Source organism: Condylura cristata, unplaced genomic scaffold (genome assembly GCF_000260355.1).
Source record: "Condylura cristata isolate star-nosed mole 26May11 unplaced genomic scaffold, ConCri1.0 scaffold00005, whole genome shotgun sequence".
Lineage (NCBI taxonomy): Eukaryota > Metazoa > Chordata > Mammalia > Eulipotyphla > Talpidae > Condylura > Condylura cristata.
The window spans coordinates 28,491,689-28,519,037 of record NW_004567106.1 but is presented as its reverse complement, the minus strand read 5'-3'; the positions used below and the strand labels follow the sequence as shown (position 1 = coordinate 28,519,037).

The window sequence follows — 27,349 nt, the reverse complement described above, 5'->3', positions numbered from 1 at the left end:
GTACTTAATGTTTCGTTCCACACATAAAAACCCTGTGAGTAGAAGGCTGCTGGCCCCCTTGTCAGAGGTAATTTCTCAGGGCTCTGCATGGGATTTAACGGGAGCCATATGGTTAAGTCCATCAACCCTCCCAGAAAGCATCCCCTTGAAAGGCTCTCATAAATGTTCTTGGGACTGTGAGAGACCCAGCAACTTTTTAACAATAAAGCAATGTTCATAGCCATGATATTCAGCAAAACACAAAGCAGGAAATAATGGCTCTAGTCTGAATTACTCAAAGAGGGCTTCACGCTGTCCTGGCAAAAGACTATAGCCAGTGACAGCCTGCTATCTGCTGGCCTGTGGCTTCCAGTGGGAAGAGGACCAAGCTGGTGGCAGGGCACTTACCTAGGTGGGCAGCTGCAGCACCACCCTGATTGTTGATTTGTGCAGCTTAATAATGAATCTCTTTGCATATGCACTTACAAAGCAAGCTCATTCTTAAACTGTAAATTGCTTGGCTATTTAAATTTTTTTAAAACTGTATTTTTCTGTCTTTTATAGACCTCTCTCCCTTTTTTTCCCATAGCAACAATGACACAAAAATCCTCAAATCTATTAACATTCCCATTTCATGAACACTCAAGCAGCACACCAAACCATTTATTATTTATTATTATTATTATTATTATTATTATTATTATTATTATTTTCCATAGTCATATCCTCTGAAATATCCCTCATGTTCTCCATAACCTGGTGTATGCGAGATTGCAAAGAGAGAAAGAAGCATGGAACAAATGAGAAAAAGACACAATTTATGATGAATTTGGCATCTTTTAACTTTTACAAGAACCAAGGCCTGCTTTTGTAACATCTTATGAATATCTAGCTACATATTTAACCTATAGAATCTAGCTATAGCATCATGAAGGCAGAGTTCCTGGACAAATAGCTAAAAGTGGCTACACATATCACTTGGATGTGTGTTAGAACTAAAACTGCTATGAAATCAAGCCTTCATATATGCAGACTATTGAACATCATTTCAAGTTTCCTGATATCTTAATTAGAATATTCCACAGTAGAATATTCACACCCATGTCCAAATATCAGCTTTGGTTGGAATATTTGTATTATCTAATGTTAGACAAATCATAACTGCATTATAAATAATTTACTATCGAATAAGTTTCACCAACAGTCTAATGAGCTTATATATTTGCCCAATTCCTAAAGAAAATGAAATTTGCAGCACGTTTTGAATATAGTCAGAAAATCTGAAAACTCATTTGGCAATGCCTCCCCATAACCTGCTAGACATTCCTAGTTGATAGCCACTTGTGTAGAATTCCACACTTTGTAATTACCTGTGTTGTTCTACTGAAAAATTAGCAAGTGTGAATTATCTTCAAATATTTACACTCCATAAAGAGAAATGGACTTCTTTAAGAAAGCTATATTCTAGTGATATTATATTCATCTGATTTTTAGCTTCTACAAAAATGTCTCACATGAGAAGAGACCTAGAGACGTTGAGAAAGACAGGCTCAAAATCCAGAGAAAGAGAACATTTATACCATCACTACCTGCTCATTCACTATTTTCCCCAGTCTTTGCTGATTTGATCCTGAATTAATGAGCTTGTTACATGATATCTAATAAAAAAAAAAGTGACTGGAGAAGAGATATGGCCTCTAATCTCTTTGGTCTAATCTTCTTGGTCCAAGGCTGAATTGATTTCATATATATTTAACACATGCTTGTTTTCTGTCTCACTTGTCTCCTGTACTGCTCATGGTTCACCCTCTTTTTTCCATCTGGAAAACTTATCTCCTAAAATGCTACCATCAATCAGCCAAAGACACTCTTCCCGACAGAGCGTCTGCCAGTTTGACTAAGCACAAGTAGTCACTAGTTTGGGGATGCCTCCCACACTCCAGTGCTGTGTGTTTTTCTAGCCTGCCTAACCACACAAGTGCAATTTAGGATATTTATATTCAACTCTAGTTTCTATTGGAATAACAGCACACTCAGACAGAACTAGGCATCGGGCATGGTAGGGGGTGACATAGGGTGGACTAGAAGTAACACAGTTACTTATCTGCCTACTTTTAACCCTATCACTTTGGATTTGTGCATATCCAACTATTTTGGTCTGTTTTAGCTCAGTCCCTGCTGATAAAAGTATGAAAATCAAGTGCTCACTAGAATATATGTCGTTTGTCTCCCAGATCTTTCCTGAGAACCAGCTCTATTTCCCTTTCTCAGTCCCTCACATCAATACCACTCCTAGCACATTCAGGCCTCTACGTGTAAATACAACATGAAAAAAAGGGGGTTAGGAAAGAGAGCAGGAGAGGGGTTGGCAAAAGCACTGGTTGAAGGAAAGGAAAGAGGAGAGCAGGAGACAGAGGACCCCTCACCCACAACGTTCCAATCATGACCACACCCACTGGCTGCAGCAAAAGAGCACTGTGCATGGGCACAGGTGGGTCCCAGCCTCTCCGGCTGGATGCAGCTTAAGCGCTGAGCCTGAATGAAGACTTTCATTGCTGTTTGCTGTTTTTGTTGGCTAGTAGCCATGGCAAACATTTGCAGGTGGCTTGGCCAGATTTTGACACTTAAATATTTGAGGTTGTGATAAAAATCAGAATATTACTACAATATGGTTCTGTGCAGCCTCAGAAAAAAAAAAAACTATCTGCAATTTCAAATGCTCATTTAAAGACACAGTCTCCAGAGGGAACTCATGTTTTAAAATAAGTACTCATTTCCTCTTTGCTGAGAGAAATAAAAGAGTCAACCATCCCCAAATGTTACCACCTAGAGTTTCATACTGAATCCACTGGTGAGATGGGTTGGGTTGCTGCTTGCTGAGCACCACGATCATCCGGACAAGGTTTTGGATGGGTCACAAGGAGAAAATGGAAATGACAGGATGTGTGGGTTGGAATCAACATGGTAAGCACAACAGGGAAGGAGCTGAAGAAAGGAAAGGGCCTCCCTCAAGCTTGGCAATGAGACAGAGTCCTAAAGTGACAATTATCTCCTAGAACACACCAGGAGAGTCATACAACACTCCAGAATTGTGAATAAATGGGAAGATGAGTGGGTCAGGAGGTCACAGAGACTAGAGAAAGATCCCCAACCACCCTGGCAAAGAGACCCAGCCTAGAAACTTCTCCCAAATGTACAGCCCTGGGTTGGCTGGGTGAATTATTAATAGAGTCAACACCAATCTGAAAATGTAATGCTAACCCTTTAAAGATTGTTTCACAAAACCCAGCATTGTACTAACAATGGCCAAATACTAAGGGCCTCCAAGAGGCTAGTTAGTTGGTAAGGAAGAATGGGGGCAGGGGAGACTGAACTCCAGGGGGAAAGGAATGCTGTAAAACTGCTAGTAAATTCAAGCACATTTTATGTTTTTCCCCTTGAAAAAAAAAATAATTATAACTAGCTGGCCTAACTGTGAATTGTCTGCCCAATGCCAAACCAGTAGAATGAAGGAGTCCCTTGAGATTTTGATGCTGTCTTTTACCCCTATAGTGTACCCTCTCAGTATACTATAGGTTCTTGCGTCCAATGGTGGCAACATTTGCTCCCTTACTCATATGAGAAGAAAAGAAATCTTTAACAGAGACTTGCTAATTTAGCCTTGGCTTCTTCCACAAAGGCAAGCATTCAAATGATCATATTCATTTTCTGTTTCTGACTGTGAAACCAAAATGTCCCCATGGCAAAATCACAAGAGTTGTTGCCCACAGCTTGAACTTATTAAAATGGGTCTTTGCACATCATACTCCATCCTGATAAATTGAAAAGTGTGAAAGACATGGTACCCCTATTAGAGCATTCTAAGAAGGAATATTCCAGTGCCATCTTAGAGTTCACTCTTTGTCTAGAACAGGAGGAAAAGACACTGAAAAAATCTGGGATAATTTTTTAAATATTTTAAAGAAATTACCATATCCAATATTTAATTGAATATTCAAAGTAAACCCTGATTCATACAATAAGCACAGCAAACTCCCTTTCATATTTAGCTAGAAAATTCTGGGAATATAGAGAAACCCATTCTCAGCATTCAACAATATTCATTTATCATCACACTCTGACTTAAGTTATTACTTTTTCTTCCTAAGAAGTTAAGTGCTCTTAAATCTTTTATTTCCTCTTCACTCTGCTCTAAATGCGGGGGGACGGGGGTGGGGGGGGAAGACATCATCCTCATTCTGGAGATAGGGAAGCTGCATTAGAAATTCTGCTCTTCTAAGAAGTTCCTGAGAAATGCCCCTGCTGCTGGTCCTCAGACCATACTCTGACTCACCCATCGTCACATGATACTCAGAAGTGAGAACTTTTCAACCCTTAATAAGCATCTCTGCACTTATGACAGGTTGTTCTACCTATTTTCTCAATGTCATAGTATTGTCCTTTATATATATATATGGAGGAAGGGGGCCTGCTTTCTTCGTTTGGTCTACAAGAAGAAAGCAAGGACATATAGGGAAAGTGAACCTCAGAAACACACAGAAGATAAACATAGGTGATAGGCTTAGCTGCTCCTAAGCCAGGGGAGCTAAAACATGTCTCCACCATCTTGAATATTTATCTTGAGAACTATGCCCTGGGCTCCATAACACCTACAGGGTTTCCCACTGATATCTTCAAATTCATAAACCCTGTTTGAAGAAATATAACAAAGAAATTTGCTTTTGCTCACAAAGTTCAGAGCCCACAATTTCCACCAAACTGAGACTCTTCTTTACTCCCATCAAAAGCATCACTCTGAACTCTAGGCAAAATTGTACAGTCAGGAAAACCAACTTCTCACTCATACAATCCGAACACCAAAACAAGAAGGAAGTCGACACATTCCCTGAGTTCCAGTCAGGACTCCGAAGTGGCCGAGGAGGTCTCTTACCCAATCTGGCGGTTGGTGGAAGGTGCTTGTGTGATGACAGAGCTGGACTGGGGTGACGGCATGGCTTGCTGAATCACCACGCTGGTGTCATGGCTAGGCATCCGGGTGCTGCCAAGCTGGTGAGCTCCGGGCCCTGCCATGGCCCCACCAACTGTGCTATGCATCGAAATAGTCTGCCCAGGAAGACAGAGGGGAAAGATCAGAAGAAAGTCAGTGTTTTAGTCTACTCTCAAGCTCTCAAAGGCCAAAATTAGAATCTAGTCTGTCAACTAAATAGGGACTGATGGTTTCTGGCAAGTCATGAGTCCATTCATTTTGTTATAACTTATAGCTACAAGGAGATGAAAAATAACTATCCACCCTAACAGGTAAATACCTTGAAGTTCATTAAGCATTCTGTCACCATCCTGGTGTGAGGTTTACACCAGGGGCACTGAATGCATATCGCCTCTGACCTGGTGTGATACCTACCGCATCTGGAAATGATTTTTGTAGTAAACACACAATACTTGATATAGTGAATCCTGCGTTGAATGACAAACACACTAGGTGTTTCTTTTTCAGTCCTAAAAGAGTGTCCAACAATCTATTTTTTTCAGGAAATGACTACTTTTCCAGATCATAATCTGAGCAGCCATGACCCAAACTAAACAAGGTGGGGGGCAGTTGGAATCGATGGTGGGATGTCTGGAGGACAAAGACAGGAAAAAAAAATATTGCAAAAAATCAATTTCTAACAATTTTATGGAATATAGAACAACAATGATTTTTCCACTGACTTGTTCCCTGCCTGTTCGTCTAGAATTTAGAGTGTGTTTACAATTCTATCCCATGGAACATGGAGTATAGTAGGCATTCAGTTGTCATGTGTTGCATAAATAAATTACTGAAGGAACAAATGACCCAACTGTGCCACTTAAATGATCTAATATCATGATTATTTCAGATGAATTCCATGAAGATTTCCTTGTCTAACATTCAAAAGTAAGGTAAAATGTGCACAGTAAAGCTGACTTAAAGGTCATTTTCTCCTAGAAAAGAAAATCACTGGGACAAGAGAGGAATCTCATCAAGGCAGAGGAGGGCTGGCTGACACAATGTGGTTGAAATATGAGAATGAATTTCAGACCCCAGAAAAGAAAGAAAAAGTACAGGCAAAGAGAGGAAGTAAGTGGGCCTCTATAAACAGTCAGGTACAGCCTTCTAGTCTGGTAGTGTAGGGAAATTCGAGAGGTCAGTTGGACAATGAGCTAAGGACGGCAGGAAAGAAATAAATGGAGTGTCACTAGCAATTTACTAGAGAAAAAAATACCTATCTTTCTGCACTTTAAGGTTAACAATGAAAAAAATAAATGTTGCCTAGGAGAACTAGAAGTGGGTCTTTGAAGTTCTTCTACAAAGAACAGGATTTCCCACACTATGTGTGAAATGATGGTGATAATACATATGGTATTTGAAGTGGTTGTGTCCATCACATTGCACCTCTCCTAGGTTTTTGATTTCTAAATCCTGACCACACAGTTTGACAGGAGACCAGGTGGAACTGGGCACCTGGCTCAGTGTGTGAGGTTAGGTGCTGGATCCCAAAGGCTCATATAGACTCCTACACACTAAGGCTCCTCTTAGATACTAGAAGGCCTTTCTGATGAGGGAAAATACTGTGCTGGTTTAAGAAGGATCAAAAGAAATGGTGATTTGTGTTAAGGCACCACAAAGGTATATACTTGAGTGCTTTTTATAGGATCTAGGAATTTAGAAACTTGGACTGAAAATAGGAATGAAAATAAACCTAATCCTGTTATTTCTTTTGAAAGTGAGCCTTAACAAGCTTATTTCCTCAGGTCTTAGAAAGATCTGATGAAGTTAAATATTACAAGTATTATGTTTTCAATTATCTGGCTCCTCAAAGTTATCAAAATTTTCCATATTTCTCACAGTTACCTCCTTTATCAGTAATAGATTCAAGGCACAGAAAGATTTATGACTCTCCTTTTAGAATTATTTCTGCAGTGCTATGCTAGCAGAGATTATCAATAAAACTGTATGATTCAATTTGTATTATTTTTATTTATTTATTTATTTATTTATTTATTTTAATTTTGGACAAACTATGATTTCTCCCCTAAGGTGTGTTTACCACCAACACACTGTAGCCCATCACCATATTCCCTTGTGCTTTTCTCCCATTCCTGTTTTGACCTTTCTTGTCTCCACCTCTGTACTCCTCTTCCCCTCAAGAATGCCTAATGTCTATAGTCAGCTTTCAAAGTTTGTCTTTGTCTGATTCTTGGTTTTTCTCTATTCCACATATAAGTGAAACCATACAATATTTATCTTATTCCTTTTGATTTATTTCACTTAGCATCAACCCTCCTAGCTCCATCCATGTTGCCAAAAACGGCATGAGTTTATATTTTTTGATCTCTGAGTAGTATTCCATTGTGTATGTATATCACATTTTCTTGATCCATTGGTCTGTTCTGGATCATTTAGTTTTTTTCCATATCTTGGCTATTGTAAATATTGCCAAAATAAATAAAGGAGTACAGTTTTCCTTTTCAATTAGTGTTTTTGTGAACTCTGGATAGAATCCTAGGATTAGAATAGCTGGGTTGTGTGGCAGATCTATTTCTAGTGTTTTAAGGAAGCTCCACACAACTTTTCATAATGGCTGGACTAGTTTGTATTCCCACCAGAAACTATACAATTTATTTTTTTACATAAGAATCTCACAAAGAAAAATATCAAATGCACAAAACCTTCTAGAGTCATTCTTGATACATTTTTTTTCTTTCACTACCACGTATAATCTTCAAATACTACAAATTTAACCTGAACATCCTTTACCTCTTTCTGTCTTTCCAACTATCCTTCCCTAACCTGCACCCAACCATCAACATCTTCTTTCCTCCTCTTTCCCACACTATGACTACAGTGATCTTTCCACAAAGCAAACCTGGCCACACCACACACAAATCCCACTACATTTCCACTTAGCCTTCCCAAAATTTTCTAGATGGGGGCCCAAGGTTCAAGGATAAAGACTCAAAAGACCCTGATAGCATCCTTTGTGATTCAGTGAAGAACTTTTCCTACCTCTCAGCTCACCTCACACCACCTTCACTTTTATTCTGTGACTCATTCCACATTTCTGGAATCTTCCTGATCTCATAACTGATGAGGTTCCATTTTAGTGCAGCACCTTGACATAGACTGTTTTCTGCTACCAGTGCCCTGTCCCTGACTCTACCTTCAAACCCCAGGTGAAGCATCTTGTGAAGAAGCCTTCTTTGATCTCTCCAAGGATGGGCGCTGTCTCCCTCTCCTTCAAAATACTTCTCACAAGTTTATAATTGTTTCTTATCAGTTAATTCCTATCTGAACTTCCTTTGCACAGTGGGAGAAGAGACTATGTCTGACTCTACTGCCTATTGTGTCTCCACTAGTAGACCAAGGTCTGGCTTATAATGGGAGCTCTGTAAATACTGAGTGAATGAGTAAACTATAAAATAACATTCCTAAACCATTCAAAATGCTAAAATTCCACGATGCTTATATTCCAGAATCATTGTTGAAAGAACTAACTTTTTGTATATTCACCTTGAAATCTGTAAGTATGCTCACAATTAGTAATTTTTTCATGTGGAGATACTTATTCAATTATAGGCTAGAGAAACAAAGAGGATCGATATGAAGAAAGTCACAAACATGGTATGAAGATCAAAAAGCAAAGTGTTCTAGAAAATATTAAATGAGCTCTTAGAGAAATATGCCAAGAAGAAAACTGCATGTTTCTGAACACTTTGACTCAAATGATGGTGACAACTACTTATTAGTGCTACCATGAAAACCAAGAAAAACTGATTTATGCTGCAGTACAAAAAGATGAGTTTGAGTCCTCAGAGTAAAGCATGTTAAATGAAGGAAATGAGAACCCACCCCCTTACAAAAAAAAAAGTTTTGGGATTTACACTGAAAATCATGACAAGGCCTAAAAGGCCATCTAGAGCCCTCCCTGCTGGCACAATGAGTTAGGACACAGCACTGCAAACTAGCTGCAGCCACTTCAGTGAGAGTTTGATCTCTGCCTTGGAGGTGATCCACATGGCATGGCAGACCTCTCCTGATGTGCCGGCTGTTCCCCTCAGCAGTGTATTTCAGTCAGTCTGCCAGTTCTGTTTCCTACTCTGTCTCTGGTGGATTCCTCACCCCTGCACCTCTGGCCTATACTCCAGTTCTCATTTGCATAAATAAATAAATATATATTTTTTTAAATAAAAAAGACCATCTAGGTACTTCACACCTTTCCTCACTAACATTTTTAAGACATCTCTTACCCTCTGTGATCTCCAACAGAGATGGAAAAGGCTCATGAAATATATATTTTGTATTATATTTCTTCAGTAACCTCCTTTATATGAAATCTGCACATTTCTTCCAGATCCAGAGTAGTTTCAAAACATTTTGAAAAAGTAAACAAGTAGGCAAGCATTATCATTTCATGTTAAGAAGACTTTTTTCTTTAAGCATTACATAGTAACTCAAACATGAAATTATTTTCTGAGCTCACATTGTCTCAATTATGGGTTCAAAACCTGTCTTCATTGATAAGAGAATGACATTTTTACCTCCTGATAAATTCAATATCCAATTTCAAAACATAAAGCATGACTCTTGTCGAGTTAGTTTTGCTAGGATAGGAAGGTAGATTTGGAGCTGGTGAAACAATGTCACTGATGGAGGGACATCAGTACTCAGGGAGGCTTGGGGGTGCTCCTCCAGGATCAGCCTCTGACCTCTTTCAACATTTTTATCAACAGCTTGGATAAAGATGTAAAAATCATGCCTGTCAGACCAGTTGGGAGGCACAGCTAATGTTCTGGAGAGTAGAATCAGGTTTTACTTGAGCCAACTGTGTGATCTGGCCTCCAAAAATGCTAACATAAATCTAGGTTTGTTGCAGGAGAAGTGCAACAACCAGATCAAGGGAAGTAATTATTCCACTGTAGAACACGTTGGGCTGACCACATTTGGCCACCACATTTTAAGGGGGAAATTGACAAATAGGAGGGAATGAAAGCAATGAAGGCATCCAAAACACATTACAAGAAGAACAGTAGAAGAAGCAGGGAATATTTAGTCTGAAGAAGAGAAGAGTTAGAGGCTCCTGCTAACTGCCTTCAAATATTTGCAGGATTAGACATAGTCTATGTTGCTCCAGCGGGCAGAGTTTCAAACAATAGAATCATGATGATAAAAATCAATAATTATAACAAATTGAGTATCTAGTTTGAAACAGTCAAATATGAGAGATATTTTACAAACCACACCTCACAGCCTCACAATGACCCTGCATCATAGGCATTAGTCTGATTTTAAGATGAGAAAGAGTAAAATGCCTCATCCTCACTCATACCATCTCATTCACCTCAGGACATCCTCACTCCTTCTGTACTATTGCATTAAAGATTCAAATATGACCTGTTGTTGGGATAAATTTACCAATATTTAGAAATATCTAATGTCAAAAGTAGCTGCCTGTATAGTACTGATCTTTCTGGCATTAAAGTTAAGCAGCAGTGACTAGTAGTCCTCTGTTAAAGATGTCACCAAGAGGTTCTTGCATCAGAAAGGAGATGGCAGCAGATGAACTCTAAGATCTCTCCTATTACCAATATTCTCTCATTTATGATACAATGTTCATACTTTGGCTCAAATGCTTCCAAATGATTAATAATGTACAATACTGTTGAAAATATACTGATTTAGGATTTCGGCGGTCTCTTCTAATCCAGTCTCTCTACCTCTCATTGTAGCCACATAACCTAGATAAATCATTCAACAATCTGGGCTGTGAAGCCTTATTGCTAAAAAGAGGGAGTTGGAACCACATGGTCTGTATGATCTTTTCCAGCTCTTCCTATATTACATTTTATGAGACATTAAATATCCAAACAGATTTTTTAGACTCTGATTCATGGACCTACAAATGTTGGTTTTTCTCTCTAACCCTAAGCTTTTACATAATGAGCCTTCTGAAAATTATAGCTTTCTGCCAGACCCAGGGGCTCATGATTCAAGAAATGGATCTTAGAAAAAGTAAAATTTCTCAGACATCAAAGACGAAAGCACCACAGAAAAACCACCTTCCCCTACATTTTTCACTCTTTGGTTCTCTTTTCTCTACATGTCCTTTGACTTCTTCCTCCCTTCATAACTTCTAATACTTTGCTCTCCATTCATTGTTTTAAGACATCCAGAGTGTGAATGGAATGAGAACTAGGGAAATAATAAGTCTTGATTGCATGCACAGAGAGCTTGAGGTAGAATGGTAATTGTCTTTCTGCATGCATGGGCTTGGAATAGAATACGCAGAAAACAACCCAATGTATCTGAATATACATCCCTGTTCTTATAAATAACTATAATTTCAGGGTGTGGTAATGAAGGATGAAGGGAAGTGGGCCACAAATGAAAGTGAAGGATATAGCACACAGGTAAAATGGTGTTGACTCCCATAAGGTCCCAAAATGTTATCTTCAAATCTATATTCCATCCAACTGCCAAGGTGTGGAGATTTTATGGGTTTCTCTATAAAGCGCCAGGGTCATCCCGACATGCATTTACAAGTCGAGTTGTGCAATCTTGGAATTGTCTGCATCTTAATGATGCCTGGGCAGTTAAGAAGACTTTTAGAACTCTCCCGATGTAAACATCCATGAACTGCATCCAAACGATGTCCGAGTCATTCACAAAATAACAAAGGTTCTAAACTTCTTTAGATACTAGCTCTCTAAAGGTATAGAAAGGATTTTTCTTTTTGGTGCTCTTGGGAACTGGAGTATGATTTTTACTAAGAGGATGGGATACTTCTGGTCATAGGGGTCAGTGAGATGTTAGAGGCGACACAGGCTGCCTCCCTCTCTATAGCACCTCCTTGGCTGATGCACAACATGCAAGATGGGTACAACAGATGTAACCATCACTGCCAATCTGCAGAAAAGAATGGGAGAAAATACCACAGGTCATGTAAATATGTCAGTCTTGGTAGGCACATTTAAGTTGTGCTTTTTCAGAGTTTGCTACTTATCCATGGAGAATACACAGAGGAATACTGGTACAGAAGGAAAACATGAATGTTAGAATCAGCCAGATCTGGGTTCAAGTTCACTTGGGCTCTATATCACCTAGTACATACTATTTAACTTCTTTAAATTAATATTAAGATAATATTTAACTTCTCTGAGCCAAACCTTTCTCATCTAATGAACAAGATTGTAATGACAAATGTTTCAGCACAGTGCCTAACAGAAAATGTGTATTTGTTTTTTTTTAGTAAAGTTCAAATATGAAACCCATGAAGAGAAAGTTCATTATGTGTGGCCATTCTCCATGATATTAATAGAAATAGTAAGAGCCAACACTTTTATTAAACTACCCAATATCAGAAAACACACTTAATCTTTATTATGAGTCTAGGTATGATTACTATCCCCATTTTACAGATGAGAAAAATGAGGCAGAGAGAGATGAACTGACTTCCTCAAAGTAATACAGCCAATTAATAGAGGCGCTCAGAACCAGGCAGTTTGGTCTCACAGTCAGACTCTCAATCAACAAGTAATACTGCCTTTATAGATTGACTGTGAAAGCATTTTCTAGTTGAAAGTGATTTGGCAAAAAATAAAGCACAGCCAATAGCCTTTCTAAGGACATTAAAATAAGTTATTAATTAATGTTTGTTTGTGATCCTGAGAATTTCAGCATGTCTGTCACCACATTAGTTCAGATCAATGTCTTCACTACTGTATTCGCACCCAGAAAAGTCTGGGGAGACACCATGAATTCATTCAAAGTGACTGATCTTAAGGTCAAGTTGCCTACAGCAACAAAACAATCTAAACTGGTTTACAATGAACAGAGTAGAGTCAGGGAGGAAAATTTGTAGTTCAAAAAGTATTGAACAACAGTTTAATCAAACTATAAAATTTTAAAAAAAAAAGTAACTTTCAGTCATGGCTTTTTAATGGTATGTATTTCACCTTCCTCAAGAGGTCCCAAACTCACGGAAAACTTGAGAAGACCATTTATCTGATGTATAGATTAAGTTAAACTTTTTTTTTTTTTAAGATTTCATTTATTTATTCATACAGAACTGGGGTACAGGCCAGAGATGCGGAGGGTGAGAGGGTTCACCAGAGACAGAGTAGGGAGCAGAACAGGCAGATCGACGACGTACACTGCTGAGGGGAGCAGCGGGCTGGTCAGGAGAGGTCTGCCATGCCATGTGGTAACCTCCGGGGCAGGTGGGGATCGAACTCATGCGGAAGTGGCTTTAGCTTCTTAGTGCTGTGCTTTAACCCGCTGCGCCACCAGAGAGAGCCATTAAGTTAAACTTTTAAGGCAACTCTCCTTGCAATGGGTAGAAAGACAGTGGCCCTCTGATGTGCTCTTACCTGTTTTTGGCAAGTAAACAGCCCCCTGTAAGTGGGGCTTTAGAAGGGTCTGCAAAGTTCAGAACTGCAAGACCCATCCAACTGTATTACTCTGTCCTCCAAGCCCAGACCTCTGTCATCCTTTCTAATTCTGGGTTTAAGGCAATGAAGCCCTAAACCATTCCTGTAACATTTTATTGCTATTCATTTAATACTGTAGTAAAACGCACAAGACAATAAATGTCTTCTTAGGTGCCACCCTTGACTGTGAGAAACAATTTTCAGGTGTCTCTCAAAGATCCCACTCCTTCCGGTTCAGATTCTCAGTACCTTGGCCAGTCCATGTCTAGGCTCTCATCTCTCACTTAATTGTCTAGCTTGCTCCTGTTAAATATAATCACACGGGTGAAAAGGAGGAAATGGCTTCACTTCATTCAGTTACTAGAATTACGGCTGAGCATGTGTATGTGGTTGATGAGCCACAGAGATCCTGGAAGTTAGACACTAACCTAATGACACTGAAAATGATATTGTGCTCATTGCTCCCAGGTGAGGTCCCTCATTCTCAGAAACCTTCTTCCAGAAAGCTGTACATTTCATCATGCCACCAACTTACTTAAACACCTGTGTGGTCATCAGTTACCTCCCACACTTGAGCACTTTACAGTCTGTCCCCACTCAGCCTCTCCCACCTCAGATCCTGGCAGCCTGTCCTTCCTATCCTTCCTCCCCTCACACACACAGACCTGGATATTTCTGACTCTTCCACACACTTCATGACTCTCCTGCACCTTTGCACATATTTCTCTCTTTACTTAGCTCCATTGACTGATTTAGCTCTATTGTCGCCTCCCTGACGCTCCTTCTCTGGCCTCTGGTCAGCTAATTCTCCTTGTTCTGAGCTTCCCCCACAGTTGCCACACCTCTGCTATGGAAGTGGGTTTATTTCCACAAGTGCTTCCTTCAGCAAACTCATGGCAGGGACTAGGTTCATCTGAGAACACTCAGCACTTGCTCTGTGAGGAGTGCCTCATCAATATGCAATTCAATTGCAAATTCAAATACAATTCAATTGTTCAGAGAATAAAGGACATGTGATCATGACCAAGTCTATAGCTGTCCTTTGCTTCACTTTTTCACTTGTTAAACAGGATCAACCCTACCTTGTAAGATTTTTATAAAGATCACAGGAGGTAATATAAAGACAGAGCTTCCCAAGACAGTTGACACTTTAAATGTCCAATTAATGTTAGTAGCCATTATTATAACTGTCATTCCTTTTATCAAGATTATCACCAATGAAAGCACCAATTTTCCACTAGCTACAATCAATTAACCACTTCGACCTCCTCCTTACCCATACATGCTTCTTTCAATAACACACTGAGACAGTTACTTTTTTTGCAGACCAGTCTTCCCCTTTTAGCTGGTGACTATTTTAACCACAGAGACAATGCTTGATTTCATATCCTTGTCTTGAGGGTCTAAAACCAACCCTGTCACACATATGTTCAGTGACTATTTAGTAAGTGTAACTCATACTGTGGAGAGAGAAAAAAGAAAAAGAACTCGTAGAAGGCCAACAACATAGAGGGAAGATGGATATTTAGGGGAAGAGGGGGATGAAAGAGATGGATATTTAGGGGAAGAAGGGGATGAAAGAAATTAATCTGAAAAACATCTTTATACATACACACAACAGAAAGAGAAGGAGACAGGTCATGGAAGCTGATTAGACTAGACCTGAAGGACGAAGGGCAAGTCAGCATACTGTGCTTTCATAGCTCTGCCACTAAGCATGCCATCTTGCTTAACCTCTTTGCCTATTGATTTTATCTTCCTAAGGATTCCCACATCTGCCTTCCTTTGCTCTCCCACAAACTCTAGAGCTTTATCACCCTTATCTTGACCTTGAGTAGCTTCCTACTCTTCTGCTGGCTGTCAATACCATTCTGGACCCCGTTGTCCAACTAATCGATGTAAATCAGAACTTTCCTAATGTTACTACTTCGCAAGTCTAAAACCGCCTAGAGCTCCTCGTTAGTTACAATACCAAAATTCATGCTTTCAAAGGCCTTGCTTTCCAGGTCCTATGTTTCCAGCACCATCTCCTATCCCTACCCCCTGTCCAAATCCTCCTTATCACTCTCACTTTTCTGCTCGCTACATGGCTCCAGAGTTCAAATTCTCACCTTCCTGCTCCCCAGGCCTGAAATTCCCTCTCTTCTACTCTGTCTTGTTAAATTCTATCCTCTGGCAATAAAGTCATTGATTGATGTGTGGTGTTTGTTCAAGTATAAAATATAGTGTGCCCTTGCTTCCTAAGACCTCTAAAGGGAAGATAAGTTATGGCTTGAAAAGAGATTTAATAATTATCCAACTTCCTAGCTCTTTTCTGCATCAACACCTCCTCATTCTTAGAAAGACTGCCTTCTTCTCTCCTTTGGAAGTTCACCTGAAACACCACCTTTTCAATGTCACTACCTTCACAATTTAATATCTCTACACCCCTTGCCCCACATCTTCTCTTTCCTAGTACATTTCACTAGATGTATCTGTTACTGGTGTTACTTGTAGTTCATTGTATCATAAATGCCAGGAAGGTGGGATAGTACCTATCTTCTTTTCTATGGTACATGCCTAGCCCAATACCTGACATAGAACTAAACAATCAGTGATTGAACAGATAAGTGAATTATTATTTCTGAGGTGATGATATGGGAATAAAGAACAATTAAATTACCATTTCCTTCTGTTTAAGTCGGACACATGTTCATCTTAGAAGCCTGAGATGGAACGAGATAACAGTGCTGATTTGAGCTTTCATAAGTTATATTGACACTGAGGCCAGAACACAGCACAACAGTCTCTTCAAAGTGCCAGGTGCTTGATCAACACATACTAGAATCCCATGAGGCCAAACAGGCCTTCCTAAGCAACTAAAAATAGACAGGAAATGCCTAAACAAAGTGCTAACAAACAAGGAAGGGATAGGATTCCCTGGGCAGATAGGGGGAAAGTCAGTGGGTAGGACCCCTGACATTATCAGACTCACACTTCTGTGTGAGGTAGAAAATGTCTTTGATATCATGAAGGGGCACTGAGCATAGAGGGAAATGCAGAGAGCTCGCACCTTATTTAGCTGTGCAAAAAGCAAATGGACCATTCTAGAGTTACTAAACAAATTTGTCTCTTTTCCTTGCCAGAAAATGTAAAACTACTAAAACCAAAACCATGTATAAATCTACCACACAGATTGCAGAGGGTCTATTTCTTAAGTATTTCAAAGGGAATCAAATACTTAAGGAACAGAAATATAAACGTGGCGCTCTCCTGAAAACCACTAATGACAGACTACAGATCTAAGAAGCTCTCCTCTGCCTTTCCTTTTCCCAAGCCCCTCTTCCTCAACTCTTCCTTCCAGGCCAGAATTGCTGGAGGGTAGGGCTGGCCCACTAAAGTGAATTAGAAAACTCCCCTGCCTGGAGCATTGGTTGGGTATAAGCATTCCTGCATATTTGGCAACATTATGCTCCTAACATAAAATAGAAATGTGATCTTCAGTGGGAAGGAAAATGTGCTACAAGATACACTTCCTCCTTGAACAATAGAGAATGGGATCACTTGCTCTTCATTTCACTTCTGGTGGAACCAGTCAGGCCACTCTCTCTGAAAGGCCTGGCTGTGTAAATTGTTTAGTGCTTCACAAACAGAAGTGACTGCTATGCTGGCCTAATGATCGATATTAATTAAGCAGCACATTTCTATCCTGGGAAGTGGCTGTTTTACTGGAGCTCAAGTACCCTCAAGTCATCATTGCTTCCAAACAAACTGAATCATACCTACTGGTATTTGTTGTATCTTAGAGCAAAAAAAAACAAATTGCAAATGTAACAGAAACAATTGGAGATTTTATTTAATGAAATCTAAATATAAAGAACAAACTGCTTCTCTTGATCATAGCAAATCAAACAGCACCTGTCATGTAGCACAGGTGTGCTAGCGACAACAGTACATGACAGTCACTAAAGAAGCCTCTAGAAAATCTGTGTATTGAGAACAAATTTTAAATTTTCTCTTAGCAGTAAACTGGGTTTAGTGGAACTCTAAGAGTCAAAAAAAAAAGTGAAATAGGATGAATGAGGTAGTTTCTATGATTATAATGCATACAAAGTACACTCCCAAACCTATATGATATGCTTATTATCCCTGCCACCTCAGTTCATTCTATTCCTTACCTTATTTACTCTCTCCCAGACTCATACTATCTTCCTTGATATTCTGCTAATACATGGGAACCTGGACAATAGCTCCTCCCAGACCAGAAGACTTCTGACCATTATCCTCCCATCTCTTCCCACACCTCTCCTAAGAGCTTGCTCACATGTTACCTCCACATGCATCCTGGCCACTTTGTGAAATTTCAACTCTGCTTGCTTGACTTCATTTCTGCTTTACTTAACCCATCCTCTCTCATTCATAACATCTATTTCTCCCTCACTTAATCCAATCCAAAAGCACCAAGCCGATTCTGATTCTTATTCTTAAAACAAGAATTTGAGAAAAGAAAAATACACAGAAAAATCAATGGCTCTGTTTTTTTCAAATCATCAAGGTTATCTTTTATGACTTTTTTTCTCTAGGGTCTCATATTTTTAAAACACTCATGAATTCATTTTCCTATATAATTACTTGCCTTTTGAAGTTTTCACATTCCTTAATTTCTAAATTCATATTTCACTCCAACTTACCATCAGACAGACACCTGTTTCACAATGTTGGTGGAATTCCAATCAAAGAAAAAGACACTAATGCTTTAGTTTGGGCAAACTTACTGCAGATAAGTGTACAACTTTAGTGTGACAGGTTGACTACTGGATCACTTGGGGTTCCAGTAGGAAACCAGACACACTCAAGTTGGGGAAGTAGTTGAGTTTTAGTAATGGAACTATTTGCAAAGGTATGGGCAGAGTACAGGCAGGCAGCAGTCACAATGCAGTACCCTGGGCCCAGCATCAGCAGGGAGCAGCTAGCCTTAGAGTCCAAAAGAAGTGAGAGAGGAGAGAGGACTCAGAAGAGAGACTGGCAGGACCAGGAAAGGAGAGTGTGTGGAGAAGCAATCTGGCAGAAGCTGTGTTACACAGTCCAAGGAGACAATTAAAGGACGGAGCTGGGAGAACACAGCTGGGCTCCTTTTCCTCTCTCTCTCTCTGGAATCTGCTACAGTGCCCCATGGTCAGTAACCCATATGCAAGGAAAAAACATGTCTTAAATGTACTCCTGAATGTGATGCATATAGTTGAACTCAGCAGGGTTAAGAGCAAGATGGAAAAGGGGAAGGATATGCCTGGGAAGCTCTGAAAATAGCTGTACAATTCTGCTTTGATTAAACTTGTATTATTTTACAAGCAAAATCTTGGTAATATACTTGTTCACTAGAGAAACTTTAGGCAGGAAAAGAACAAATAGGAAGGGCCAAAATCATCTCTCATCATAAAAAACCGACAAAAATAATCTCACTCTTTTTTCAGGTATTTTCTGCCAACACACATGCACACACAGAGAGAGTATAGTATATACAAGTACACTGGGTTAGGCAAGGCGCCCCAAAAGGTCAGAACTCAAGTTTGGGAAACAAGAATACAGGGTTTTACTCTATTCTACTTCCTTTAAACTATGGGATACTTTATGTATATTAATATTCTTTCTCTCCAATTTAAGCTGTCTAAAGTCAGGACTGTCAAAAACTAAAATTACTCTGCATTTGCCCATGTGATTAGTAAATTGTGATTGAACTGATAAAAACAATCGAAGACAAAGCTAAGACGTGCCCATCCCATGGTGTGCCCAAGTAACCCAGCTCCACCCCACAAAGATGAGCCCAGACAAGCTCAGCTCCTCTGAACCCAATTACACACCCTGAAAATAAGGTCTCCCTTTTAGGCCATAGCTTCCGACTAGTCTACATTCCTCCTGGAGAAACAGTCACGTTTAGAAAAAGAATCTGGCACGGTTGCCTGTGCCCCATAAAGCCGTACCACTGCTGTGCTCAATTCTTTTCTCCAAAGTGACTAGATGGCAGGAAAGTGAGTACATTTAGAAGCTGCATTTTTTCTACCAGATTTATGGGTTGGCTTGCTAACTAAAAGCACTAATGCCAGTAAGATATTTTTATTTAGATCATCTCCTCCACACACTCTTACTCTTGTGTTATGAAACCAAGTCTATATATCCCTGATCTTTGGCAATTTGAACATCATATAACTTTCCACCTTGAGTTCATTTGCATTTTCCTGTGCCACTGTTTTACCAACAATTTATTTGCTAGAGTGAAGAATGCTATTACCTAGACTAAAGGGGAGCTCTCAGAGGTGAGGGGTACACATGTAAGAACCACACCCATATTGTCAGATTTTTAATAAGCCAGTTTGGATATTCATGTCCATTAACTGATGATATATGTATGTGTGTCTATTTGATGCTCCACATATGTATTTGTGTGTGTGTGTGTGTGTGTATGTGTGTGTGATTAATGTTTGACTATTTTCTGGTTACTTTAAAGAAACCTAATTGTAGGCCTTCGTATAAAGAAGTGTTTTCAAATGTCTTTTCACAATTATCATTTGCTGATCATTTTTTGAAATAGTTGCAAGCCTTCATAAATGAATTCAGAAATTTACACCTTCCTTTAAAAGTCAAATCAAATCTCAACATGAAAAGCCAATTCAAAAGCTAAGTTAAAGGCAAAATGAAATCAAAGTATTTGACCTTCTTGTATTATCTTTACCCTGGTTAAGCAGCTTTGCCTAAAGTAAGTTCTGCATTTATACTTAGTACTGATTTCTCTGGGCAGCTAACTGTATCCTTTCCATGTCATTTTTAATGAAACTACACAATGTCTAGGAATAAAAGCTACTCTCTCCTCAGCTGACATAGGAAGAGGCCCTCCTCAAAGCCTCAAGACCCTCATGAACAGCTTGTTTTTATGCTGCTCCATTTATCCTCACATCCTTTCAGACCTCGCATGCAGGTTAAGATTCCAAGGTTGGAAGATCTGCTAACAAGAGTGAAACCCACTTCTTTCCCTTTCTCCCCTTTCCCTTCATACACTTGGATAAAAATGATCCGAAACTCTTCTTCTTAAAGGTTTCCTTGGAGGTGTTCTAGTAGCAGCAAAGGAAAAAGACCTATTACTTAATCCCCAGTTTATATTTCTGTTTAGAAGGAATTCAGAAATCCTGTCTTCCTAACACATGGTGAGCATATTTAGGGAAGTTTAAGACATATATACACACACACACACATGCACACTATGGACCACTTAAGTTTTCTAAGACAATTCCAATGTGCTGAATCCTAGCACTGCTGGACAAAATTCAAGTGGAGACCAAGGAGTGGGAGGGAAATGCTCAGCTAGTGGTGGGCGAAGGAAGGTGGAGTGCCTATGGTCTTTTATCTTAATTTTTGTGACATGATCCAATTATATCTATTCAATAGTGCCCTCTAATTACTAACGGAGATGAATAATGAAAGATTTCCCTTGTATTCAGGCTCTCCCCAAGCAGCTTCTTTTCTCAGTTCACTTGTGTGAAAATTCTAGATTCTCATACAGAGTATACCTTGAGCAGTGGCTTGCTTGGCCAAATTAAGAGTCACTAAAAAGACTAGAAAAGTTCTGTGGGCCATCAATTAGAGGCTGTGACTATAGGCTGGGCCTGTGAATGGCAGACTGGGGTGGAAATGAACTCTGCCCCACCTCCAGGCTCAGTGTCTACAACCAGAGATGCCGATCAACAGAGTTATGAGATATTTAATGTGCAAGATTTCCTTGTGAGGGTTTGGTGATTTAGGAAAATAAAAAGGAACAAAGAAAAGACAGAGCCATAGACTTAAAATAATGACCGAAACAGGTGGAGCTGGGGAAGTGTAAAGGAACAGGAAGATGATCTCTACCTCATTGGGAACAAAAAAGACAACAATGGATAAATCTAAAACAGGAGTCCTAATTTGAGGAAATTCTAAAATTTTTTATAAAATAGGTTAAGTGCCTGTTCTCAGGACTTGTAGAGTTTACAGATATTCTAGAGAGACTTGATCCAACCTTCTAGCTTTAGAAAGAATAAACTGGATACAAGGAGTTGGGGAAGGGGAAGGATATGAACAGACCAGAAGTCTACGGGAGGACCTAAATGGAGGTAAGAACAGCACAAGAATATAGATGTCTGGACTCTTGATTCAGTGCTCTTTCTGCTATGATGGATGATTCTTATTTTTATGAATGTTTTATTTCTGTGTAAAGAGAGGCTTTACCTCATGTTCACAGTTGGGCTTCAATATGTTGGACTGATGAGGTAATTATTTCATCTTGGGATGACTAAAGCCAATGGGCACTCAAAGGAGACAAGAGTGAGGGTCAACAGAGGGTGACCGTCTCCTCAGCATCACAATTGGGCACCAGAGCTCAGAGAAAGGACTTCTCTGTGATGATGGACAGGCCTTCAGGTTCCTGCCTGTCTCCCACCAGCCATCAGAATCTCTGAGAGCAGACATCCTAAGAACACACTTAATTTCACTGGGGAGTAGGGACACTTCAAAACTCCCCAAAGCATAGCAGTTACACAGCTGAGCCCCTGTCTTTTGCTTAAAGTATTTTTAAAACAAAATAAAAACCAGCAAAGTGCTCCTTTTGTTCTGACAATTCTTCCTCACACTTAAAATGCCCAGCACAATTAAGACCATTTATTCCATGCACACTGGGATAATGCATTGATAAAAAGCTTAAACTGCAATGTGTGGCTGCAGGGACAGGAAAGCACTATTGCCTCTATGGTTTCATATACAGATTGTGTCATACTTAATGCTGAAATCATAAACTATATATTTTTGCCCCCTCCAAGCTGCCTATTGTGTGCTTATAAACAGGAACCTGGCAGCATGTCAGGGGTGCAAATTGATTTCCTTTCCCAAATAAAATTTTAAAAAGCAAATAAACAAGGTTATGTTGGCTAATGAAAGATTACATGCCAGGCTGGGGAGAATTCTTTTAAAATGTATTTTCTTGAGCAAAGGCAACACAAAGCATCCATAAAAGGTTCTTTCATAAACACCATGTTTACACAAAAATGCATTACTTGAAAGAAAGGAAAGTTATGGTGCATCTCCCAGGAGAGATTTGGATTGTGTTTTAAGAAATAAATTAGGGATGGTGAGAAGGGGGGAGTTCTGCATTGCTACAGAATTTGGAAATAAACTGAAGACACTCAGAAATAAGATGAAGTTGTTCTTCTTTAGAAAATTGTTTGATCTTAATGTTTTTTGACTTTATCATCAAGACATAAGTAGCCCACTTTAAATGTATCCTACTGGCATGAAGAAAGCTGGGAGAGAAAACTGAACCATGCTGCCTTTCTCATAGATGTATGTACAGCAAGTCTGGCTACTGGCATCGATGGAAACATTTGGAGAGTGGCCCATTTCCCAACAGAGATGTCTAGACCAGCAGGAAGAAGTTTTAGTAACCAAATGGATAAAAGGTATCTCCTGCATCTTGCCAAATTCATTCATCCTTCACCATGTAGAATGAATTTCAATCAGTCCCAGAACCAAAGTCATCTCTAGTGGATGGGACACCCAGTGAAATTTCCAAATCATGTCTTACCTTCACCATCTTCCTAATACTGCTCTGCTTCTGGAACCTGGTAGCATGAACAAAGAGCCAAGACAGCATGATAAGTACCTGGGAGGAAGAGGCCGCCTAGGGCAGCATCACAACCGCCCAGCTGAGAACCAGCAGCCATCTACTGAGGGTAGCCCATCAACAGAGCTTGTTTTGCTTGCTCTTTGCCCTCACATAGTCATTTGCATCAATGGGGGGTAGGTAGAGGCATAAGATGGAAAGTCCCTAACCACTTGGATGATCCTGATGATAACCTAAGAAAAGGAAACTTTTTTAAAGTATTATTATAATATTATAGCTTTTTTTTTAACTATACAAATTTTAAAATTTATTTTTACATTTTCTTCATTTTGTGCCTTTTTCGATCTCGGCTGTAATCCTCTTGGACTTTCCACCAGAAAAGGAAACTCTTATCTCACTCAGGCAAGTTCTTCAGATTTAACAAGTAACTCAACCAACTAGCTAGACATTAAGAACAAAATATTCAGAAATCCCAAAGGTGATTCTGAGATCCTTCAGAATCCAAGGACTAGCCTCAGGTTTTTCACCGTGGTCATGGTGACAGGGTGTGAGTTTGAGGGATGGAGGAGTGCTAAAGAGGGCAAGTTCTCTCCAGCTCACTCCAGACACGCTATGCAATCTTAGTCAGGTCTCCGAGCCACTCAGAGCTTTCTTTTATCCACCACATTTAATATAAGGCAAACACTGTCAGTCTGATGGTTGTGGTGATTAATGAGGTATCATTTATAAAATGCTAAGAGCTTTCCAAACGCAAATGCAAATACTTTAGAACAAATACTCTGGATAATAGTTAAAACACAAAAAGAGTTAGTCACCAATTGGCTGAGGGAGAGAACCTGGGAAGCAACTGCAGAAGGGGTGTGTTTTGTGAAAGCATTTGCCTAGGGGAGGGTGGACATCAGAAGCAGAGGAATGATGGAGAAAGAAGCGTTAGGGCTTGCAAAATCTGAATCAGGAATTATTTTGCTTCCAAAAAAGAACATTAATTTTTGAAACTGTGCACCCTTTTTAACAACATCAAGGATCATTTCACCACACCAAATCTTTTTCTATATACATAGTCCTGTAGGGTATAATTCAAGGTGGTAGAATAGAGTATACATAATCTTCTGTTCTTATCCCAATAAAATGGCACAGTATGAATCTGGGGGGCATCTATTGACTGTTTGACACTTGTAGCCATCAGCTTTACTTCCCTCATTTTCTGCAAAAATGGAAGAATCAAATTAATCATTGGCAAATTTGATAACAGATGCATTTCTCAGCAAACCCACATCAAGCACTCAAAGAGTAATGACCCCTTAAATCTTGTTGTGTTCCTAGGTACATTTGGCATGAGCCAAACACTTCAGCTGCTTTGTTTCTATCTGACATGAAGCTAAGGCCTTGGGCTAATACTCCAAGTGCTGCTTTAGATTATAAAGTCCTAACAGTCCCTCGCTTTAGGGCACCCTGTTTATTGATGCCATGTAAGCAATTTACAGTCCCTTAATAGCGCATTCACCACAATGTTACAGTGTTTGACTTGTTAAAGTCTATCTAGAGCTTCAGGGAAAATGACCTCATTGGCTTCACTAGCGTGGGTTATTGCTATAATGCAGGAGTTAGGCAGCGTCCACCTGATGAGGGACATGGACAAGAATATTTTACAGGCCGGAGTCAAAGGTGGAATGCAAAACCAAGTGGAGAAAGGGTGGCAGTAAAGGACTGATGAGGGATGCACAAGGGGGTCGCACTGGGGGAATAGGTCTTAGGGAAAGCTAAAGGACTGAGAACAACAAGGTCATGGTCTGATGGAGTCATTTATTAAACTGCAAAGCAAAAAAGAAAAAGAAATAGGAAAATTGGCAAAAAGGGCCAGTTTGATTACAACTTCCATTTAAGCCACCTCCACAACCAGGCAGTGGTCCTACTCCCAAGCTCCCTGTCTGTTGGGAAAATGTTCTGTATCTAGGGTTGTGGGAGGCAGCCTTGACCTTCAGCTGCTAACGCCATTCATCCAAGGAGCTTAGTGTTTAGATTTCATGGGGCTAAGGTCCTGCAAGGAAGAGTGTACACAATAAAAAAAGCTAAGGAGGTTAAAGTTGGAAAGAAGGAGGAGTTATGGTAGAAGATGAAGAGGGGAGAAAGATAGAGGAGAGACAATAGCAGCAACAACAACAGCAGAAGCAGCAGCAGCAACAACTACTAGAATAAAGACAGACATAAAGTAAGGCTAAAATATCATTGAGCCTGAACCTTAATGATGTCATGAGATTTCTTCAGAATAGCAGCCAAAGGTCAAGGTATTAAAATCCACTGAAAAGGCTAGAGAACAGGCATGTGAAATATACCAAGTGGCTGATGTGCTCTGGGGTCTTAGTTCATATGACATCTGCCAGCACACAAGTGGCTGAGGATGTGCAAGAAACCATCAGAAATGACAAGCATTGCAATCTGTAACCTCTTAGATCCCAGCATCTTCTCTTTCCCTATATGTGGGTTCTGCTAGGTTTCTCCTGTTCAGCATTCTTCATCATAATTAATAGCCAAAATCAAACAGGAAGTTGACAGTGAATATATGAATATACAACAGGTATCCAGTGATATACACAACATTGTTCACCAAGCTGTCTCGACTAATATGATTGTTGACAGAAATGAGGAGGGAAACAGCAGGTTGCATATATTTTATTAAACTGATATGATCTTAGCCAAAAGGCCAGGATGGTATTGCATTTCAAAAGATGGAGAATGAAAAGCAGGTAGTTTCCTAGGACAGTGCAGTGAAGAACAGGTATGTGTATCGATGTAACTCTCAGGATGTGGTCCCTTGAAGAGAATGTTCAGTCTCAAGTGCAAATCAGAAATTACTATTCCTCCTAGATGTCACAGATTTGGGTATTTGAATTAAAAATTCAGACTTAGTGTCTAGGGTTGCATTCCTCAAACTGAGTGCCAAGGTGCCCCATGGTGATTCACTGAACCCACAGGAAGAGTGCTGCAGAGACTATTAAAGTTGGAGAGAATCAGCAATACTTGAAATATGCCAGACACTGCACAAACTCAGGGTTGTCAGCATTTCAACACACATTTCAATCGCACTACATTCCTTCTGATTACATCACATCTTTGCAAAACTACTTTCGGCGGTTGCTGTGATAAAAAGCAATCATGCAAAAACAAATGTCAAACAGAAAATAAGGGTGATGGTTTCCAATTTGACTCTAATGAGGGACTATGGAGAACTTAACAGGTACATACATCTCACTAGTAAGTAATTGTGGTTATTTAAGAATGAAAGAAAAGTAGTTCATTTTTTTCTTTCAATATCTGTGTATTATTTATTTCAAAGAACTACTGAGATGACTGTATACTTATTAAGTTGTTTGGACTTAACTACTTAATAAACATGATAATGTGGTACTTCTCTTGGCCAAGGTATGCTGTAAAAAAACTGTTGAAAGCGTCTATCACTGAAAAAGCTTGGGAGCTTCTGGTCTAGGGAAAACTGATAGAGAAGATAATGTGTGGTGATATTTAACAAAGAAGTAATTAGGAAAAAACATAATTTGTGTTAATTAGCTCTCAGGACATCTGGTCAGTGGGTAAAGGCAGAATCTGTATGTTTTCCAAAGGGCAGTAGAGATTAAGATGTTCTGCAAACATTATCTACTGAGCTAGCTAGCATGATGGGGATTTCTAGGGTGAGTTTTGGAAAGTTCCCAACACATATAAGAACTAGAATATTTAACTTTCTCCTAATTTATTTGGCCCCACCAATGCCCTGGAGTTCAATTATCTTATTGTAATTATTCTTTGCATTCAAGGTGTTACTCTAAATGTCATCTGTCATTGACAACAATGCTTATATTGCTTAAGCCTGAGATGGTTTAATACATCTTAGGAAACAGTTCAGTGATGGTTAACAAAATCAGAAATTGGGTCTATTTAAGTTCACCAAACTTGAAAAAGCACCCCAAAACATATTGGGGTATAGTCACCAAGAATATGGAATGAGAAGCAACAAAGGGCTACAAAAGACAAAGCTGATGTAGCAAAAGGAACCCTCAAGACACAGAATGTCCCTCCAATAGCCAGGTATTTCAGGTGTGGAAAAAGTCCAAGAGAACAACAACACATTCATAGTTTCAGACTTTAATCTTGATTTGATACCAGAATAATGTTTGCCTGTTCAGAAATTGACCCAATTGAAACTCCAAACAAAAATTGCCTGGAGAATTTATCAAAGTCTTTTTGTTTGTAACCAGGGATTAAAAGTAATGAGAAGTGAAATGCCCTAATTAAATGCCATAGTTCAATTCTTAA

The 27,349-nt window shown here is 39.5% G+C and overlaps 1 protein-coding gene across 1 annotated transcript in view; it reads right to left on the bottom strand.

Annotated features, from left to right (window-relative positions):
• CREB5 (cAMP responsive element binding protein 5) overlaps nucleotides 1-27,349 on the bottom strand; it is a 385,106-nt gene that overhangs the window by 226,919 nt on the left and 130,838 nt on the right. Inside the window, exon 5 of the mRNA XM_004676810.2 lies at nucleotides 4,910-5,082. Within this exon, the coding sequence (XP_004676867.1) occupies nucleotides 4,910-5,082 (173 nt within the window). The remainder of the gene's footprint in view (nucleotides 1-4,909; nucleotides 5,083-27,349) is intronic.